Source organism: Lissotriton vulgaris, chromosome 3_1, assembly GCF_964263255.1.
Source record: "Lissotriton vulgaris chromosome 3_1, aLisVul1.2, whole genome shotgun sequence".
Classification (NCBI taxonomy): domain Eukaryota; kingdom Metazoa; phylum Chordata; class Amphibia; order Caudata; family Salamandridae; genus Lissotriton; species Lissotriton vulgaris.
In genome coordinates this window covers 1,242,688,947-1,242,708,121 of record NC_141689.1, presented here as the reverse complement: position 1 = coordinate 1,242,708,121, position 19,175 = coordinate 1,242,688,947, and the positions used below count along the sequence as shown (strand labels likewise).

The following is a 19,175-nucleotide window of genomic DNA, read 5'->3' as shown; positions in this document are numbered from 1 at the left end:
TTGTTATGCCCCTTTTACTCCGCCCCAAGACGTAGGTTTTTAGTAGCGATCCTGAAAGAAACGAAACTCAGACAAGCAAAAAGGGCCTTGAGATTTCTTCAGGAAGCTGCAGATGCCCACACGTTGTTTTGCACTTTGAGTTTTATCCGGGTTGCATTGCGGCTAAGGAACACTAGAGAAATAATTGACTTTAATGCTACTTAATCACGTAAAGTAAATTCCTCTTTCCCCTATCTTTATGAAATGCGTTTTTAGCCAATTTTTTTAACTCATACTTTTTTTAAACCTTGTATTTAATATATGTGTGTATATTGTGTATGTCATTTTATGGTGTCTTTTTAAGTGCCGAATAAAGATTTATAATTGAATTGAATTGAATTGAAATTGACTGGAGGATAGCGATCTAGACTCTGAAGGGAAAGAGGATGGAGACAGGGTTTCCCTTGGAAATTATTAAGAGCCTTGTTAGCAAAAGGCTACTGATTAGTTTTTACTGAGCTCTGCCATTTGTTAGATGGTATGGGTGAGCGGTAGGACTACAGTTTCAGTTGTAAAAGTTAATTAAGTGTCCAGATAGTGCCTGTCCTTTTGTCTGTCTCTTATAATTGCTTCATTGATGTTGATGCAAGCCACCCATACAGATCTCACACTGCATTTTGCCCTTGTTTTGGATACTCATGCTTGGGCCCAGCATTGTTGCTAACTGTTGTGTAGCTATTGCCAGGCTGTGTCTGAAGAACTACCAGACATTTACATTTGAAAGAAAACCAATTAAACCAGTTCTGAACATGTAGACAGTTGATCCACACTACCTGTCTAGAAAATGTGTATACAAAAAGAATTCAATCCACCCCACTATGTTCTAGTGTCAAATTCTTGATGACCAAAGAAGGGAGTGTTCCAAGGACTGTGACCTGGCCTTCTGTCTCAGAAGTGAGGGTCCATCACCTGAAGATTGCACTTTCTGCTGGAGGAGCTGAGGGTCTGCATAGAAACTGAAAGCCTGCCTGCTTTCTGAGAAAGAGAAGGTGTGTGCCTTGCCTTGAATGAGAAGAGACTGCTGACTAGGAGAAGTCTAGTATGCTCACTGTGTTGACATTGGCTAGCGAAAGTGAGCACCTATGAAAGAGGGATGCCAAGAGCAACCCATGTGATGCAGGGTCCCCTAGCATCCCGTTTTCAGGAACTGCACCAAAACTTCTATCAGTGCAAGCATTTTGTCTGAGCGGTACTCTTCTCTGGAACTGAAAAACGTGTTTCCTGCTGCTGACTTAAGAGCTGGGATACTTTATCACTGCTGCGATGGGAGCCCTGATCAACCTGGAGACCCCAGCTGCTGAAGGCAACCACGCATTCATGATCAGCTTTGAGGTTTCATCTACCATTTCATCTGCACCTGGCCTCTGGTGGCTAATATAGCCAAAGCCAAGTTCTTCCATGTGAGTCTCTATGCTGACATCTTCTAGCCAATATACTCTGAGTACAGTGGTTGTTGTGGCCATTACGGTTTGAGAGCTGTTTTTGCAGCAAAGGGTCCACTACTGCATGCGTCTGCCCACACCACCCACAGTCCAATGTCAAGAATACATGTAACGTTGAGGGCTAAAACAGTGAGTTGATACCTGTGGAACAAGATACCCAGGAAGTAAAAAGAGGTCTGCCAAACACATTTAAGACTTTTACTAGGTACACTTAAAGTGGTGAGAGCCATCCATTCCTTGGGGCACTTCACACGGCCGCACTGGGACCAGAACCATGGTCCGGGGAGTGTGTGTGTGTGTGTGGGCGGGGGGGGGGGGGGGGGGGGGGAGGGGGGATATGGCCGAGGTTGCTACTGAGAACCTCCAGCTCTCCTGCGCACCACTGCATCTCTTGTTACAGGGCGCCGATATTAGAGAACTACTCTGTAACAAAAAACAACCCCCACGGGCCAAAATCCGGCCCCCACCCTTCTGGTCCACCAGGAAAATGCCCGGTGCCCTTTGCACGCTATGGTCAGTCCGGCCCTGGATACAGAAGCGGTAAAAGTAAATGCTCGGCAGGATTTCAAAGAATAGCATCTGTCTTCTATTTATCACAAAGCCACAGTTTTCAAAACATATTGTAGCCTGTGGTTTTGAGTAAAATATGCTTGTTTTATTTATTTATATTCTGATACAGTGTAGTATAGCGAAAATGGGGTAATTACATTTTTTGGATAACCAAATAGTTTAGCTAGAGCTCTCTTACACTGAACAAGAAGTTAGAATAAGGATTAGGACAGTGGGGGGATCTCTGGAATAGATATTCACAAGGAATTCATACTGGAGAATGTGAGGAGTGCGAAACTTTGAAAATCAGAGCATACAGAGAGTAGGGCTTAGAACAGAGAAATGGGAGTAGATGAGATCTCAACAGGAGGACAACATAGAATCTGGTGAATCCAAGAGGTTCAAGAATCAGAGACGTTTTAGAGAGGGATAGAAAAGACAAGAAGAGGAAGGAGAAGCAAATGACGGGCAGTGAGAACAGAACCATTAAACAGACAATGGTAAACTGCATGACATAAATATGAACAAAGTGTTGGACTGGAAGTGAGTCTCCGGAAATGAGGGTAACGTTTACTCTCTTGCTATTTTGTTGAATCAGAATTTAGAGAAAGCTTTGGAATCAGTAGCAGTGGAAAAAAGGATATCTGTCATCAGGAGGAAAGTTTTTAACTTAAATTAGTCTTCCTCATGCAAGCACAGTTTCTTGCAAAAATAACATTGTTAATAAAGTTTTTACATTAAGGTACCCATTAAAGAGTTTGAACTTTTATCACACTGTCATTGTTTTCTAGATTGCCAACCAGGAGTCATCTGAAGTGGCATACATCACCCTTTTGGCAAAAGGAGAGAGCCTAGAATTCAAGGGAAAGAGGTCTGTCCTTCTCAAGCCAATTCGGAACATGGTGTTTGTGCAGACAGACAAGCATATCTACAAACCAGGACAGCAAGGTGAGAACTAAGGATGGCCCAAGGGAAAAAGGTAAACAGGGTAATCTTGCATTAATTGTTATATGATAGGAGAAATGAAATGAAGAAGGTTCTTAATAAAGCGCACTGTGACCAAACGGCTTCCTGGCGCTAGAAAAGAGGACTGAGGGGGGTGGAAAGTGCCAAGAGTGCTTTAACAGGAGTACGCAGTAGAAAACAAATGGGTCTTAAGGGCCTTGCGGAACTGAGAGTAAATGGTGATTGATCTGATCGACAAAGGAAGACTGTTCCAGAAGGAGGGACCTAATACAGAAAATCTTGTGCCTCCAGTTTTAGATCTGCGAAACCGAGGTACACTAGAAAGAAACTGATTAGCGGAGCGGAGGGAACGGTTGGGAGTATAGGGAATAATGAGAGAATTGATAAAGACTGGGTCGGTACGAGCCCGAGCCATGAAAGCCAGGCAGCCCATCTTAAAGAGGGAACTCTGAGAGATAGGGAGCCAATGAAGGGATTTCAGGACAGGAGTGATGTGGGAAGACTTAGGGAGGTGGAGAATAAGACGGGCGGCCTGATTCTGGACAGCCTGTAGGCGGCGAAGTTCGTATGCCTGAATGCCCACGTACAGGCTGTTCCCGTAATCAAGACGGGAGAGAATCATTGCCAGGATGATGAGTTTAAGGGCGTCAGGGGAAAAGAAACGGGACACCTTTCGGATAATTCAGAGAGAAAGGAAACAGGAGGAGACAACCGAGCTGATCTGGGCATGCATAGAGAGGTCCCGGCTGACTTTAATACCCAAGGTCTTTGCAGAGGCCTCTGGGAGAGGAGGAGGGCCGAAAATGGGAGGCCAAAAGGCGGCCGACCAAGGGGAAGAGGAAGGGCCGGTCAGGACCAGCTCCGTCTTGTCCAGATTGAGCTTCAGTTGATTCCGGTTCATCCAGTCTGAAATAAAAACTAAAGTGGAGTGGAATTTAGGAAGGGAGTGCAGGGGGGAAGAAAGATAAAAAACAAGCTGGAGGTCATCCGCATAATTATACACGGAGACCCCCATATCAAGCAGGGAGAGAATAAGGGGGCGGATATAGAGGTTAAAGAGGAGAGGGGACAGGGAGGAACCTTGGGGGACTCCACAGGGGACCAAGTGGGTAGGGGCGGTATGGCAGGAAAGATGAACTGCCTGAGTCCGATCTTTGAGAAAGGAGGCGAGCCAAGAGAGGGCAGTGCCTCGAACGCCCGCTGCGCAGACACGGTCGAGAAGGATGGAGTGGTCGACCGTGTCAAACGCAGCGGACAAATCAAGGAGCACCAAAGCTTGGGGCAAGTTGGAGTCTGCCTTACTCTTTAGCTCGTCCATGACGGACAAGACCACTGACTCCGTGGAATGAGCCGGACGGAAACCCGCTTGGTGGGAGGCCAGGAGATGGTTGTCCTCGACGAAGGAGGAGAGGCAGGAGGTGATATAGCTCTCCAGGATCTTCCCAAGGTAAGGGAGAAGGGAAATGGGTCTAAAGTTAGAGGGAAGGGAAGGGTCTAAACCAGATTTTTTTTAAATGGGACGAACTATGGCGGATTTGAAAAATTTAGGAACTAAGCCAGAGGAAATGGAGGCATTAAGAAGGGAAAGAGGAGGATCGGGGCAATGGGTAAAAAACACTTTCAAAATGCGGGCTGGCGCACAGTCAGCTGGGGAGCCAGACTTCACTTTCTGAAGAAGAGCCAGAAAAGAGTCCAAGGAAATAGGGGGAAACTGATTAAGAGGAGAGAAAGACAAAAGGGGGGCAGGGGAAGGTGGGCAGATTAGCTAAAGGAATATTGGATTTAATCTTGGCGATCTTCTCCAGAAAGAAGTCGTTCAGAGACAGGCAGAGGTGTTGGGAAGGGATAAGGTTAGGGTTGGTTCTGTCAGAGGCAACAAGATTGCGAACTATGGAGAAAATCTCCTTGGGCTTGTTAGCTGACAAAGAGATTCTCTCCGAAAAGTAAATGGTTTTGGCTCGCAGAATAGCTTTCTTATAGCTCGCCAAGAGCAGCTTGTATTTAGCTCGCAGGACAGGACAGTATTTACATCTCAAATGGCGTTTGGAGCGTCTAAGGTCCAGTTTGAGAATTTTTAGCTCATCTGTAAACCATTTTTGGGCATCATGGGGGCGGCAGGTCTTGATTTTCCTAAGGGGGGCAACTAAATCGCAAGAGGAGGACAGCCAACGATTCACAGCGTCTACTTGATGGTCAATGGGGAAGATGCATAGGTCAGGGGGGGAGGAGGAGGCAAGAGAGACACAAAGAGAATCAAGGTCCACCTGGTTCCAATTGCGAGCCATGACGTTTTTGGGTAAGGGGGGCTTCTCTTGCGTTCCGAGCTCAATGGAAAAAGAGATCAAAGAATGATCAGACCAAGTGCATGGAAGAATGGTGGGGGAGAGGATAGAACAACTAGCTGACCATATTTGGTCCAATACATGACCATAGATATGGGTGGGGGAGTGAAGATGTGGGAGAGAATTAAGAGACTGAAGGGTGGCAGAGAAATCCTTGGAAGACAGGTCTTCCTTGGGGTCGCCGGGCCAATAGTTAAAGTCCCCCAAAAGGAGCACAGAAGAATTATTGACAACGTGCATAGCCAGTAGTTCTTGCAAGGCAGGTACAAAAGAAGGCATGTGCTGCGGAGGGCGATAGAAAAGGGCTATTGTAAGAGGGGCCCGAAGATTGACTGAACGGGCAACTATAAAGTCGACACCAAGTAGGGGAGGATAAGGAAGAAACTGAAACTGAAGACTACAACGAATGATCATCGCCACACCTCCACCGACTTTACCAGCAGGACGATCCGCATGAAGAGCATAGTAAGAGTCAGGGAGGGCGGATAGAAGATCAGGGAGGGAATCAGCAGAGAACCACGTCTCCGTGAGAAAAAGAAAATCAGGGGCGTCTGTATCCAGTAGGTCAAAAATCTCAAGCTGATGTTTGCCTGCAGATCTAGTATTAAGCAGGTAGGCAGAGGCCGTACTGGATGGGGAGGGGGAGGAGGGGGCCGGGGTGGGAAGAGTCTGAGAGCGGGGAGAGAATGGCGAATATCCAGATGGTGAGGCTGATGGGGAAAAAATATCCAATGCGACAATGCGCTGAAGCAGGGAAGGGTCAATAAGCTGACCTGTATTGAGAGACAACAGTTGAGCAGGGGCATAGGTTAGAAAATGAACAGGGTCTATGGCCCCAGGTCCCTGCCGGTCGCGGACGGGCGCAGACGGGCTTGCCTTTGGCGCGCGCTGACGGCGCGCCCGCTGCGCCCGTCCGCTGCGCGACCGGGGGAGACACATTGTATATAGAGGGAAAAACGGAAGGGGCGTGGCCTGTAGGTGGTGGGCGTGGCCTGTGGCCTCTGGGAAATGGCGGCGAGAGGGTAGTGACCCGCGGCAGCGCTCGATTCAGCTGCGCGGGAGTGCCCAGAGCATGGGGATCAAGAAAACCAAGTGCCCAGGATGGGGAGAACAAGTAAGTAAAAGCACAATTTTAAGTACACAAATGTTTAAAAATAAGTAGTAGCGTTCTCCCGGCTGCGCCTCAGGAGATGGTATGACCTCTGGCAAGCGCTCGTAGGCAGCGCAATTAAATGCCTTCGGTAGGGGGCGTGGCTTGCGGATAGGGCCAGAGGTGGGCTTTAGAACTTGGCCTGTTAGTAGTGGACCCGTCCTAACTAACATTCTCCACTTAATTTTCTTATTATGTAATTTCATCACTCCTATGAAGCCATGGTTGTGAGAAGAATATGTTGCAGGGACTGGATCTCAAAGTTTTCATTAGAAAGAGTTTGGCATCATTTTACACTGGGTCGCAGATACCCAGTTGCAGTATGGCTTGATTCAGTGCACAGTGCTGCTGAAAGAAATGAAGAGATAGGTAGATGCAAGAAAGAGATACAAGAAACAGAGAAAATGAAGCATGCAAAGACTCAGACTTGAAGCTGGTGTAAGTGAGAGACAACATAAGAGAAAATAAGTGATTGAAAGGAAAAGAGGAGAAATATGTGCAAGAGAAATAAAATTAAGGGGAGGGAGACAAAGAATGAAAGAAAGATGGAAAGGAAAGGAAAAACAGATAGAAGTGAAAGCTACAAAAAAGAAAATGGTGGCAGATTAAGTGAATAACCAGAAAGGATGAGAGTCAGAGAGAATAGATCAAGAGAGATTTTTTAAATTTAGATTTATTAACCAATTGTCTAATTATTAAAAATCATTACAATATTGAATCGCTACTGCTAAAATTCTAATGAAACTTAAAATATGTTAAAAACTTTATAATAGCCAATCTCCGATTGATTGCCACTGAAGGTCGTCAAAATCCAACTATGGGGTTGGTGTTGAGAGCTGGAACACAATACTATGCAATTATTGAATATCATTACTATTGAGACACAGCTGCAAACATTCTCATGTAACTAAATATTCATTACAAAGTTTACTTTAAGCAGATGGGATTGAACATACGCTGGAAAAAAACATTACAATTATCAAAACCAAGCTTCATAACTTTAGGATTGCCTTTGGAGCAGCTATGGGTTCTATTTTGAAGGGGTATACCCACCTGGTAGAAGCCAAGGCCTAGAAGTTAAAGTGCACACCGAGAGGTAACTGCAGATTACGAACTGGGTTGCCGATGCACTCAAAACACAGTGATTAGATTGTTAAGTAACAATACAACAAAACTTTAGCAACATAAATGACAGAAGTATTTCAACAGAACTCCAATGAAGGGTAACTCGTGGAGTCTTTATTGCAGTATACAGCCAGCCGACACGTGTTTCATCGCACTCGCGATTCCTCAGGGCTGAAACAAACAGATAGTTGACAATAGAACATGTGTCTTGCATGGATATAGTTACAACAAGACCTCGGTGTGTGGTCTGTACATGCTTATTTCTAGCTTCTACTGCAGTGAACGTACAATGATTCACCTTTATAACGTATCAGTGCCACCACAACACATCCGTGTCGAGAGTGTGCTGAATGCCGATATTATCAGTCGACGTGCTGGTGACTGGTGAGTTTGTGCTGACACGTTCTTGAGATGAGTGATATATAACGTCATAATTGTCGTAGCGGAAAAAGTGTTCTATCCGTGTACGACTCATTCATACTACATGCTTAGTGAGTTGTGTTTAATGAATACTGTGACTTAATGCACAGAAAAGGCCCATACCTAGATGGCTGTGTCAAGGTCAGAACGTCTGTGTATTCAACATGAGAAATGAACAAGATAAAAAGGGAAAAACCTCATCACTAAATATCATAGTTGCGAGTAATGAGGCAAGAAACACAAAAATAGTGAGACTGTAAAGTAAAAGAAGGGAAGCTCACCGCTCAGCTGGTGATAATTCCGACCCAGCCGGGCCCGTGACCGATGATACTCGGTATGAGTGTGTACGATGAAGAGTAAAATTCACGATTCTGTAACTAGACCAAATGTACTGAGTTACTATACGAAAGTCCGAATACCAAATATTAGGACTAAAATAAATGGTCATTCAGTTTACAGATCTGGTATCATGGCTTATGTCAGAAAAGCGGCTCGGAGGTCTCAATATTTGGTAGCTCCAATGCTGTAGGAAACGTCGAACAGGGTGCTGTTCTGAAAAGATTAGGGGCCCCGGTAAGAGTAATGCCCAGTTATACTATATTTGACAGGATCGTAACGGAGGTGGGAGAATTTCACTGGCTTACCTATTAACTGCAGATTACGGTTCAGGTAGTGTGGAGTAAATGACACCAAAGGGGCATACTTTGTAAATCTATGCAGCCGAGTTAGCAAATATAGATAAAATCAAATGGAAAAACGAATATGGGGGTGATGAAACCATATTTCTATGCAAGTCATCAACAGAGGAAGAGACCACTTACCAGCTGCTGTAGTGGTTTTAAAGTGCTGTTCATGCAGTGCAGTTGTATTAGAACAAGTCTTTGCACACAGCAGAGACGGGGGAACTGAGGCGTAGATAGAGCTTGCGGCGCCCGGGGCTATCCCTCAGATTGCCACCCCTGGAGGGGGAGAGGGGTGCTGGGAAAAAAGGACGGCGAGCACTTGAAAGAGGTCCGAGAGACACGTAGTATTGCAGCTAATAGTTATCTCGATCATGCAAGTTACATGCACATACATGACACGGTCCAAGGCTTCACAGTTGAATACACCGGTGACTGGCAGTACAAAAGAGAACACTCAAACTGCATTATCTATCAGGGGACTCAGGAAAACCGCATGTGACATCCATCAGAGAGCTGCGTGAACAATTAAATGCTGAGAGGGACTGGCAGCTGGCTGGGAAAATCTGGACTTTGTTATCGAAGAGCAGCCGGTTACTCTTCAATATCATGACCTGATTGATCACCATTAAGGCCCCCAGGTAACTGTTCGGTCTTGTGCTCCTTAAAACCCCTAGAATTGTGTCAGCTGCCTGGCAAGTGGTTTGGAATGTGCCTGCTGATGTGCATTTCTGCAAATTAAAAGCATTTTTTTTCACAGGCACATTAAAGCATTGTGTCCGCTGTATTCATAATTCTGCTATATAAGTTGCAGAGAGATGGAGGAAAGGAGACACTGGCATAGTAAAGAGAGTTGGCCGAAAGAAAGGTATAGAAAGAGGAAAGAAGGGCAAGAGGAAGGAGGGGGAAGAGAAGAGGGAGAAATGAAAGAGAAGGAAGTGGTGAAAGGAAACAGACTGAGTCAAGAAAAAGAAAGTAGAGAGAAAGCAGATGTGTGACCCTAAAAAGACCAGATGTAAAAATTATTAGGGACAAAAGGGGATGAAGATGAAAAAGGTAAGAGAGAGAGAGAGAGAATGGAGAGAGGCTTGATGGAAACCAGTATTCATTTATGTTTTCAACCTATGATGCCAGCTCTGTCCCAACTACTTGTGATAAATGAGCTGAGGATGGAACCGCCTTCCCCCCACAGTGAAATTATCTTTTAATAATTCGACCATATCATAAATCGCTTTCTTTGAGCTGCTGCCTCTCTCTTAAAGGAGCATCATCTGAAGAAAGAGCAACAGGCCTCCCCTGTACCACTAACGGGCACCACCAGTAAGCATTCCAGAATAGTGTTTATTTGATGACTGCCACGTCTGCTTGGATATTGATACCTATTGTGACTTCATTCACTAGATGGCCCTTTAATGAACAGTGTTGGGTAGCACACGCAGTATGATTCAGACAGTCTTGTTACACAAATGGGTGCAATGTCTGATATTTATATGTTTCCCTCAGCTTCGTTTCTAGATTTTGCTCGTCAGAAAGTGTCACTCATTGCCATAGAAATGTCACTCATAATTACACTGAAAAGAGTTATGAAAATGTCACTCATTAGAATCTGAAACCTTGGCAGCTATACATGATGAGCCACTAAGCCACCCACCCCTCTGAAAACATTTAGGTAGCTGTGCACCTGCTGCTCTCCTCTTACCTCACTTGCTCCAGGGTCTCTACTCTGTGGCAGGCAGGGGTGGTTGGTTCGAACTTCGTTCTTTTAATCTCTTCAAGTCTGCTGCTCTGACTGAAGAAGCCAGACTCCAGAGTCAGCAAATCGCCCAGAGCTGCACTGCCATTGACTGCCCCGGGCCACAATTGACTTCTCATGACTCGAGCGCGTAGCGGTGAAGCGTGTGATGCGTCACTGCTACGTTCTCGCGTCGCGAGGGCTGGCCAAAATCATGTCGTCCAGGGCCGTCATTGGTAGCGCTCGCGTGCTTCAAGATCGACGGCCCTGGAGGCTGGGATGGACCACGACCACCAACATTCAAGGCAGCACAAAGCAAACACAAATGCGGTTACGCGGGACATCGTCGCGGCGGCAATTTTGGCAGCAGCAGCACTGTGCATAGCTGGGCCGCGAGCGCGGCACTGGTGGCCCGTTGCAGCTGCGGTGGCCTTTATTATTTATTAGGGGACACTGTGCCCCCAAATAAATTATAAAGGCGGCAACGGGCCACCAGTGCCGCGCGTTCGCCCTCAAAATTGTGCTGCCTGGGGCGGACCGCCCCCCCCCCCCCCCTCTCCCCCCTAGCTACGCCACTGCGGGATAATGACTGCTATATGGACTGCTGGTTAAAGTGCTGAATAAAGTGCAAATGAAAATGCTTTGACATTCTATTTAAAGTGCTATTGACTCCATTCGTGTATCCCTTAAATGGTTGAAAGGGGTGTCTAAATCCCGCCACAATGGGTGGATATTATGGGCATTTTGAGGTGATTCAGTATTAAAGTGCTATATGCTATCCCTGTTTCCCCTAGCTGGTAAGGAGGTGCCTAATTGTTGCCTCAGTGTGGGGGTTATGGTCATTCCCTGTTTCCCCAGCATGATCATTTTGTGGTGCTTGAAGATGCTGTTTAAGATGTTGTCGATGCCATTCATGTGTCTCCTAGCCATTTAAAAGGGGTGCCTAACTGCTACCTCAATGGTGGAAGTAATTCATGGTCATCCCCTGTATCCCCAGCATCACAAGGTGTCAGGTTGCAGAAAGGATCATGACTAGGCGTGGGTAGAGCTTGTGGAGTGTCACCCCATGGAATTCCACAGAGTTCCATAATGAAGTCCCCTTGGCTGATGATTGTTGTTGGGGGGCAAGAACACCTATTGTTGCCACAAGTAAGTGCCTCACAGTGGGATTGCTGAGATGTTATCGGAAGCCCTGCCCCTTTTCTCAACCACCCTGCAAACGGGGCTCCTGGAGCACTACTTTTTGGCGGATGAAGTCCCCTTGGCTGCTGAGGGTCATTGGGGGCCAAGAACCCCTATTGTTGCCACAAGTAAGTCCCCACAGTGATATTGCTGATACATCTTCGGAGGCCGGCTCCTTTTCTTAACCACCCTGCAAAGGGGCCTCCTGGTGCACTACAGGTTACAGCTGTGGTCACTCGCGCTCAATCATGCTCGCCTACGACACAAAAGAAGCACTGGAAGTCACTGGCACGGCCTAAAGCCTTGTTGGCAGCCACAAAATCTCATAGGCAGTCATGAGTACATGTCAAGTCTTGTCACACTCCCCACATGCGTGAAAAGATGTGACAAGCATGGCAAAGGAAAAAACAAATTCTGCTCCGTTGCGGAGTATGGAGTTTATTGGTAACTCGTCGTTCTCTGCGGAAAGCGGAGTTGCCAAATTCCGCAAACTCAGTGAGTGGAGCGGAATTTTACGCCCAGGACTAATCATGACTCCTGAGGGGCCTGGAGCGTCCGGGACAGCCTTATGAGATGAAATCGCTAATTTTAGGAATTTAAAGACTTTTGCAGACAACTCGGTGGATTCCTCATTTAGGCAACATTCAATTGCTTCCTTGCAGGTGCGTATGTTCAGAGACTTAAGAACAGAGCGAAGCCAGAATTTTCTACGGGATAATATCACTTTACAGATACATACTAAATTCTGATCCTGTTTGACACAATCTGCAATGTAATGTGTATCCCTGTTGCTGCCCCTCCAGCCATGCCAGTATGCTTTCTGAGGGATCAGCCGTATGTTAGTCTCAACTGCTGTTTATTTAGCCCCTTGTAAAGAGGCTAAGACAAATTTATCAGTAGCATCCCTAGGCCATAAAGGTTGGCAGCTCAGATGCCATGGAATTTCTCATTCGTTGCCTTCCTGTCAAGATCTTCAGAGATGATGTTTGCTTGCTTTAATTGAAGTTTCGAAGACTACTTCAGTGGAAAGTTAGCGGACCATATTTTATGTGCTTCCAAGTTGTTCAATGGGCTGTTGAGATACTGTTGCCATGCTGCTTGTTAAAGTTAGCCATTTGGACAGGAATTTAGCATTCATTAGCAAGTACTATCTTGTCAGATTGGATTCTAAGTAGACTTAGTTGTGACGGATACAATCCTGTACAGAAAAGATTTTCCTGGTTCATGTGATTTGAACTCTGTCCAGCCAGTTTGCTAGCCTCCTTTTGCAGACAAGCGCACCATAGGCTGTTGACTGCATTATCCGCCGCTTGCCAGAGAGACTTTGCTGCTGTGAGGACTTGCTAGCGCCTTTTCTAATCCCTAATTGCCGTTGCTGCAGGAGCAGCCTTCCTGAGCCATACCAGCTGGAGACCCTGTGAGAGGAGACGCGAGGCCGCAGCGGAGACGAGAGGCGCGGCCCGGGGACTGCGAGGGACAGCGTCAGTAACATCAGCTGTTCCCTCTTCCCGCGTGAGCCGCGCCCCCTCCCAGTGCCCCGCCCCCTACAGGCTGTTTAAAAGCTCTCGCGGCCCCCGCTCCACGGGTGCCGCTTGCCAGAGAGACTTTGCTGCTGTGAGGACTTGCTAGCGCCTTTTCTAATCCCTAATTGCCGTTGCTGCAGGAGCAGCCTTCCTGAGCCATACCAGCTGGAGACCCTGTGAGAGGAGACGCGAGGCCGCAGCGGAGACGAGAGGCGCGGCCCGGGGACTGCGAGGGACAGCGTCAGTAACATCAGCTGTTCCCTCTTCCCGCGTGAGCCGCGCCCCCTCCCAGTGCCCCGCCCCTTCCCCACACCTCACTTACTTAAACAGGGCCTACCACGCGCATCGCGGGACGCGCGCGGGCGAAGCACGGGCGAAGCCCGGGCCAAGGGCGGGCCCGTTGTTGCCCGTTAGTGCCCGATAGAGACCGGACCGGGCCATCCCTCTTTCATAGACGACCCAGCAACAAACAAGCATGCCGCCAAAAACTAGAAGTGCCTCCAAACCCAAATCCAAACATGCACAGGAGGTAGCACAAGTAACTGGCCCTATCGACCTTTTTATATCACGGGTCAACGAAACAATAAATCAAAGCATAGCTTTAATGGAAAAGAGAGTCTCAATGGATCTTATGACCGCAAACGCCAAGCGCTCATCACTTGGTGCTATAGCGAACGCTGCATCCCCAATTAATCTGACCTCCCAAAACAGTTCACTTCCAGTGCCTCTCCCAATCACAGATCTTAACACCGTCCCTTCAGTAGTCGACCTGTCAGTCACGCACTCTGAGTCGGATCCCTCAATAACATCAGAAGACTTGGAAGCAACCCCCGACCTAGCTGGATGTCAAACCCACGGAGATACCCAAACAACCGATAACCCGCCCCAGCATGGCGAGAGGGAAAGGGCAACATCGGAGACTCGACTATCACTCAGTGAAAAACACAAAGCTCACCTATGACCCATTCAAACTCCCCATGCTCCAATAGCATACTGCACATTCCTGACTCCACTCTTCCACATAAGGCAATCTCCAATAATAACACATCTGAGCAATGTAAGACCTGCAGAATTACATCACAAGTGCTCACCACTACTAAAAATTTACTCTACCAATACCTAAAGCCTATCCAGTTGAGCATCAGAAATCTTGAAGCTCAACTGACAATAATATCGGCCACTCTTCTAGATACAAATACTAGGATAGACGTAAAGGGCCAGCGAAACACCTCACACCCACCAAAAAAGCAAAACCAAAAACACATACAGAAAACAGTCAATCCTTCAAACGCAACATTCGCAGCACAGAAGAATCCAAATCCACCGTCTACCACACCCAAACCAATAGCAAATACGCCTCATCCCCAGCAGGAGAAACCACTACAACAAAAAGCACAGCAGGCAACTACCAAAGGCAAGATCACGACACACACCCCATGTTCAGCACAAAACCCAGATTCCAGTAGAATCCCCACAGAGAAACCCGATTCCCAGCCCACGAATCCACTACCTCCCCAAAAAACATCCAAGAACACATCGGAAACCACCCCGAAAAAACTCCCCACAGTTAGACGCCCAGCCCATTTGCCCCCTGAAGCTACTCCCTACACAATAGTTTTAACAGGAGTACCCGAGTTAGCAGAAGACACCCCAGAAACTGCATGGTCACTCAAAAATAAGGCCATGCAGTGGCTCAGCATAAATAGACCTCTCGAATCACACCTATCAGGAGGGATTACGTCAGCACGTAGGGTAGCCTGGATAGGCAAAACCAAGAAAACAATACGCGGTGACTGCATCATTGTAACATGCAGAGCTCCCGCAACGGTAGACTACATCTGTGCCTGGCCACAACTCGAGAAAAAAGGGGGAATAGACGCCCGCCACCTTTCTCTTTTTTACCCCCCAGTGAAACAACATCACAACCTACCACCCTGGGAATGGCACCATCATCCCAAAGACCCATGAAACCAGGACCCATGGCGTCAAACACCATGGAGTCGGAGGGACTACCCACGTGAGTACCTAGACAGGGGGGGGCCAAGAGAAAGGTACGTTGATGGCCAAGTTCCATATTGGCAGGATAGACCCTACCCAGCATATGAAGGTTGGCAGGGCTTCCCGACCCAAAATCGATACGAGTGCCTTGATATGGTCGATTGACCATCTACGGTCGATCTTAGCCAACACACAGTTGCCGTCCTATATCACCCAGTCTCTGATAAACACCCGACAGCCCCACCAAAACTGCCTGACACACCAGAGACACCAACGATCCAACTAAACAACCCTTCGACCCACACCTCCCCCAAAAAACCGGACATGAGCGAAAGATCATCCACTGACCAAGTTTTAGCCGCTGAAATCCCTACCAACCACAAAACAGTACCCGCCACCTCGACAGACAACGAGGCCATGAATATAGGCATAGCTTTCTGGAACGTTGCAGGTCTAACCGGAAAAATAACATGCCCTCAATGGCTGGAAATAGCAGGAAGCCACCAAATCTTGTGCCTACAAGAGACCTGGCGTACATCCCCCCTCCATCTAGCGGGATATAAGACATTTTTTACCAAAGCAACGCCTAGCACAATGGGAAGACCAAAAGGTGGACTCATGATCTATTTCTCCAACACCATAGCAGTCACGGTAAAACTAACGAAAGAAACACCTACTTTTCAAATCATCCAAATTACCCACCAGACTACCGCATCGAGGAATATATATATACTCATAAATTATTATAATAACGCAGGTACTCTGGACTGTTGTACAAATCTAGACGAAATGGTGGCTTACATATCCACACTACAAAGCGCGAACCTAAGCGCGACAATAAAATACATCTGGGGAGGCGACTTCAATCACCCATTATGCCCAAACCACAAAATCGGAATTTGTGGCCTACAATCTGAATCCGGAAATCCCATCCCTCACTTCGCACACACTGAAAGCGGAAATAAGCTAAATGAAATCCTATTCACTTTGGACCTAGACTTTGTAAATGAACTAGTGGACCCGGCCCAGGAATTTCTACCCACCTTCCATGGGCGAGGCTGTACGTCCACCATTGATTTTATCTTAGCCTCTAATACGTGTAAAAGATCGCTAAAAAACTACAAAGTAGGGTCCAGTCCGATCAGTGATCACTATCCCCTCAGCGTGGAGCTCACAATGGAGAAAGCGGGCCCCTCCGCAACTAAAACCAGTTCTCTTGACCAACAATCAATAACAATAAAGAAGAAGAACGGGTACGCCATCAAATGGGCGAAAGTCGACCCTGAAGTGACCTCGCAAAGGATACTTGAAAAAGCGCACCCCTGGTTAAGGGACTGTTTGTCCGCAGAGGCCTCCCCCGAACTAATCATCACCTCTTTCCATAGCATTCAAGGGGCAATAAGAGACGAGTTACTCAAACACACGGCAAACAAACCTAAACCCCAAACTAAAAGATGGTTTAACTCAGACTGCAGAAAGGCCCTCACGTCCTTAAAAGAAGCCCTCCGGCAGAAACCAAGAGATGCCCAATTAATTTCACTCCGGAGGAAAACATATAACGAAGCTAGGAAAAACCGAAGGCGGCAGATAAAGAGAGACCTTTGGTGCCAACTACACGAAAGCGCACTAAAAAAGGACAGCATCACATTTTGGCAGACCATCAGATCACCTTTTTTAGATAACAACACTGATCCATACCACCTCGACGTAGCAGTAACCGAGAACGACTGGGTTCACCACTTTACAAAAATCTTTGGCTCGCCATCTGACACACCTCAAATAGAACGCGAGGACGAAGCAGAGAAAAATTTTCTTCCCATTGATCTACGCTTCACTGTCACTGAGGTCAGAAAGGCAATCAAAGCGTCAAAAACTGGCAAGGCTCCCAGCCCAGACGGGGTACCTATGGACTTGTTTTTACACAATAGTGACTATTGGTCGCTAATAATAACCCGGGTAATGACTGCAGTCGCTGAAATCGGTCTCCTTCCATCATGGTCATCATCCACCCTCTTGCCAATATTCAAGAAAGGGGACCGCAACGATCCCGCGTGCTACCGGCCGATCTCCCTTCTGGATTCCACGGGCAAAATTGCAGGCCGACTACTCCTGGACCGATTACAATCTTGGGCCCAGGTAAATAACATCTTCACAGACCTGCAATATGGCTTCCAGAAGGGGCTCGGAACGGTGGAGCAGGCCCTAAACCTGACCCTCCTGGCCGGAAAATACGCTCACGCAAAAGAAGGAAAAATCTACCTGGTCTACGTAGACCTGAGCGCGGCTTTTGACTGCGTTCAGCATGCAAAGCTGTGGGAAATTATGTCCAATCTTGGAGTAGACCCACCGATACTGGCTTTCCTTAGGGGTCTATATACCAACGCAGAAGGCCGAGTGCGTTATGGCATCGGCGGCGAACTGTCACGTCCCTTTAAAATCACACGAGGAGTAAGGCAAGGGTGTGTACTGGCTCCCTTCTTATTCAATCTATACACCAACGGGATCGAAAAAGCTATGTTGGCAGGGAGCCAGGACCTCCCACAGATAGCACGCCGCCCTATACCCATCCTTCTCTACGCCGACGACTCGGTCATCCTGGCCCGAACAGCTAATCAACTCCAACGACAGTTGAACAAATATGTGACGTTTATGGACTCTCTGGGTCTAAAAGTAAATACAAAGAAAACATTTACAATGATCATAGGACCCAAACACGGAACTTCAAAATCCATGCACATAAATAATACCAAGCTGGAAAAAACAACAGTATACCCCTATTTGGGTATACTCGTGGACGATTCAATGACCTGGCGTAAAGCCATTGAAGCCAGAAACCTCAACTTCCGTCGAGCAACATCAGCACTTTGTGCCTTTTCCAGGAAACTCGGCAAACCAGCTCCTTCCGAACTGCTAACGCTATACTATGCAAAGTGCCACAGCGTGGCTAGTTACGGAGCAGGCATCTGGGGATACGGAAGCATTAACCAACTACAGGTAACGGAGAACGCCTTTATTAAGTACGTTCTGGCCCTTCCCCACCGCTCTCCGATTCTAGCATCACATCGAGAGCTAGGGATGGAATTTGTGACAGACACCATACGCTGCCAGCCTCTCATTCTATGGCATCGCATATGGTGCAACCCAGAAAGCCATATAACACGCTCCCTCATCGCCGATTGCCTTAGCCTAGCTCACTGGAGGAAAATTCCCTGGCTCAATTACATTTTTAAATTTTTTCAAGATCTAGATCGGGAGCAATATTTTCTTGATCCACCTTCAATAGAAGACATTTCAAAGAAACAGCTTAAAGAACTATGTATGGGCCACTTAAGAGAACTCCGCAATCAGGCTGAGATTGTAAAAACACAAAACGGAAAAATCTGCCTATTGCAACCAGAGAAACTGATACAGCCCTACCTGACGTTCTTTCTTTCAAACTACGAAAAGTTTCTATTGACAAGACTCCGGTTCGATCTTTTCTTCCGCTTGGTTTCATTTCCGGAACAGAACAACTGGTCTCGGAATCTGTGTTGTTGTCCGTGTGACGGGGCCTCCAAGCAATCAACGGTCCATGTCACACTGTTCTGCAAATATTACAGCGTAGCCAGAAAAAAATGGATTTTTCCCCTTCTTCGTTCAAGCGGTCTCAGAAGCACATATCCAGCACTTGTTTATCTCCAGTCACCGGTAAACCCGCACGAAGCCAAAATGATATCGACCTTTTTAAAAAAAGTAATGAAAACCCGTCAGAGCATTGTTTTATAAACTATAACATGTGAATTTCTGTACAAAACCGATGATTTTTATAAATTGTACTTTTTATGATTATGCAAATTTTTATAATCGAATAAAAGTTTATGAAATGGACTGCATTATCTTTCAGTTTAGACAGATTAGGGGAGAGAACACTAGTATCAGTGGGAGATAAAGGACATGCATAGTGGCAAGGAAGAGAAAGAAAGAAATACAACAGAAAGTAAATTAAGAGGGGGATAAAGAATGAAAGGGAGAGGAATGAATAATAGAA

General features: G+C 46.8%; 1 protein-coding gene across 1 annotated transcript in view; it reads left to right on the top strand.

Annotated features, from left to right (window-relative positions):
• LOC147727726 (alpha-2-macroglobulin-like) overlaps nt 1-19,175 on the top strand; it is a 1,118,600-nt gene that overhangs the window by 181,654 nt on the left and 917,771 nt on the right. Inside the window, exon 3 of the mRNA XM_086961723.1 lies at nt 2,822-2,978. Within this exon, the coding sequence (XP_086817849.1) occupies nt 2,822-2,978 (157 nt within the window). The remainder of the gene's footprint in view (nt 1-2,821; nt 2,979-19,175) is intronic.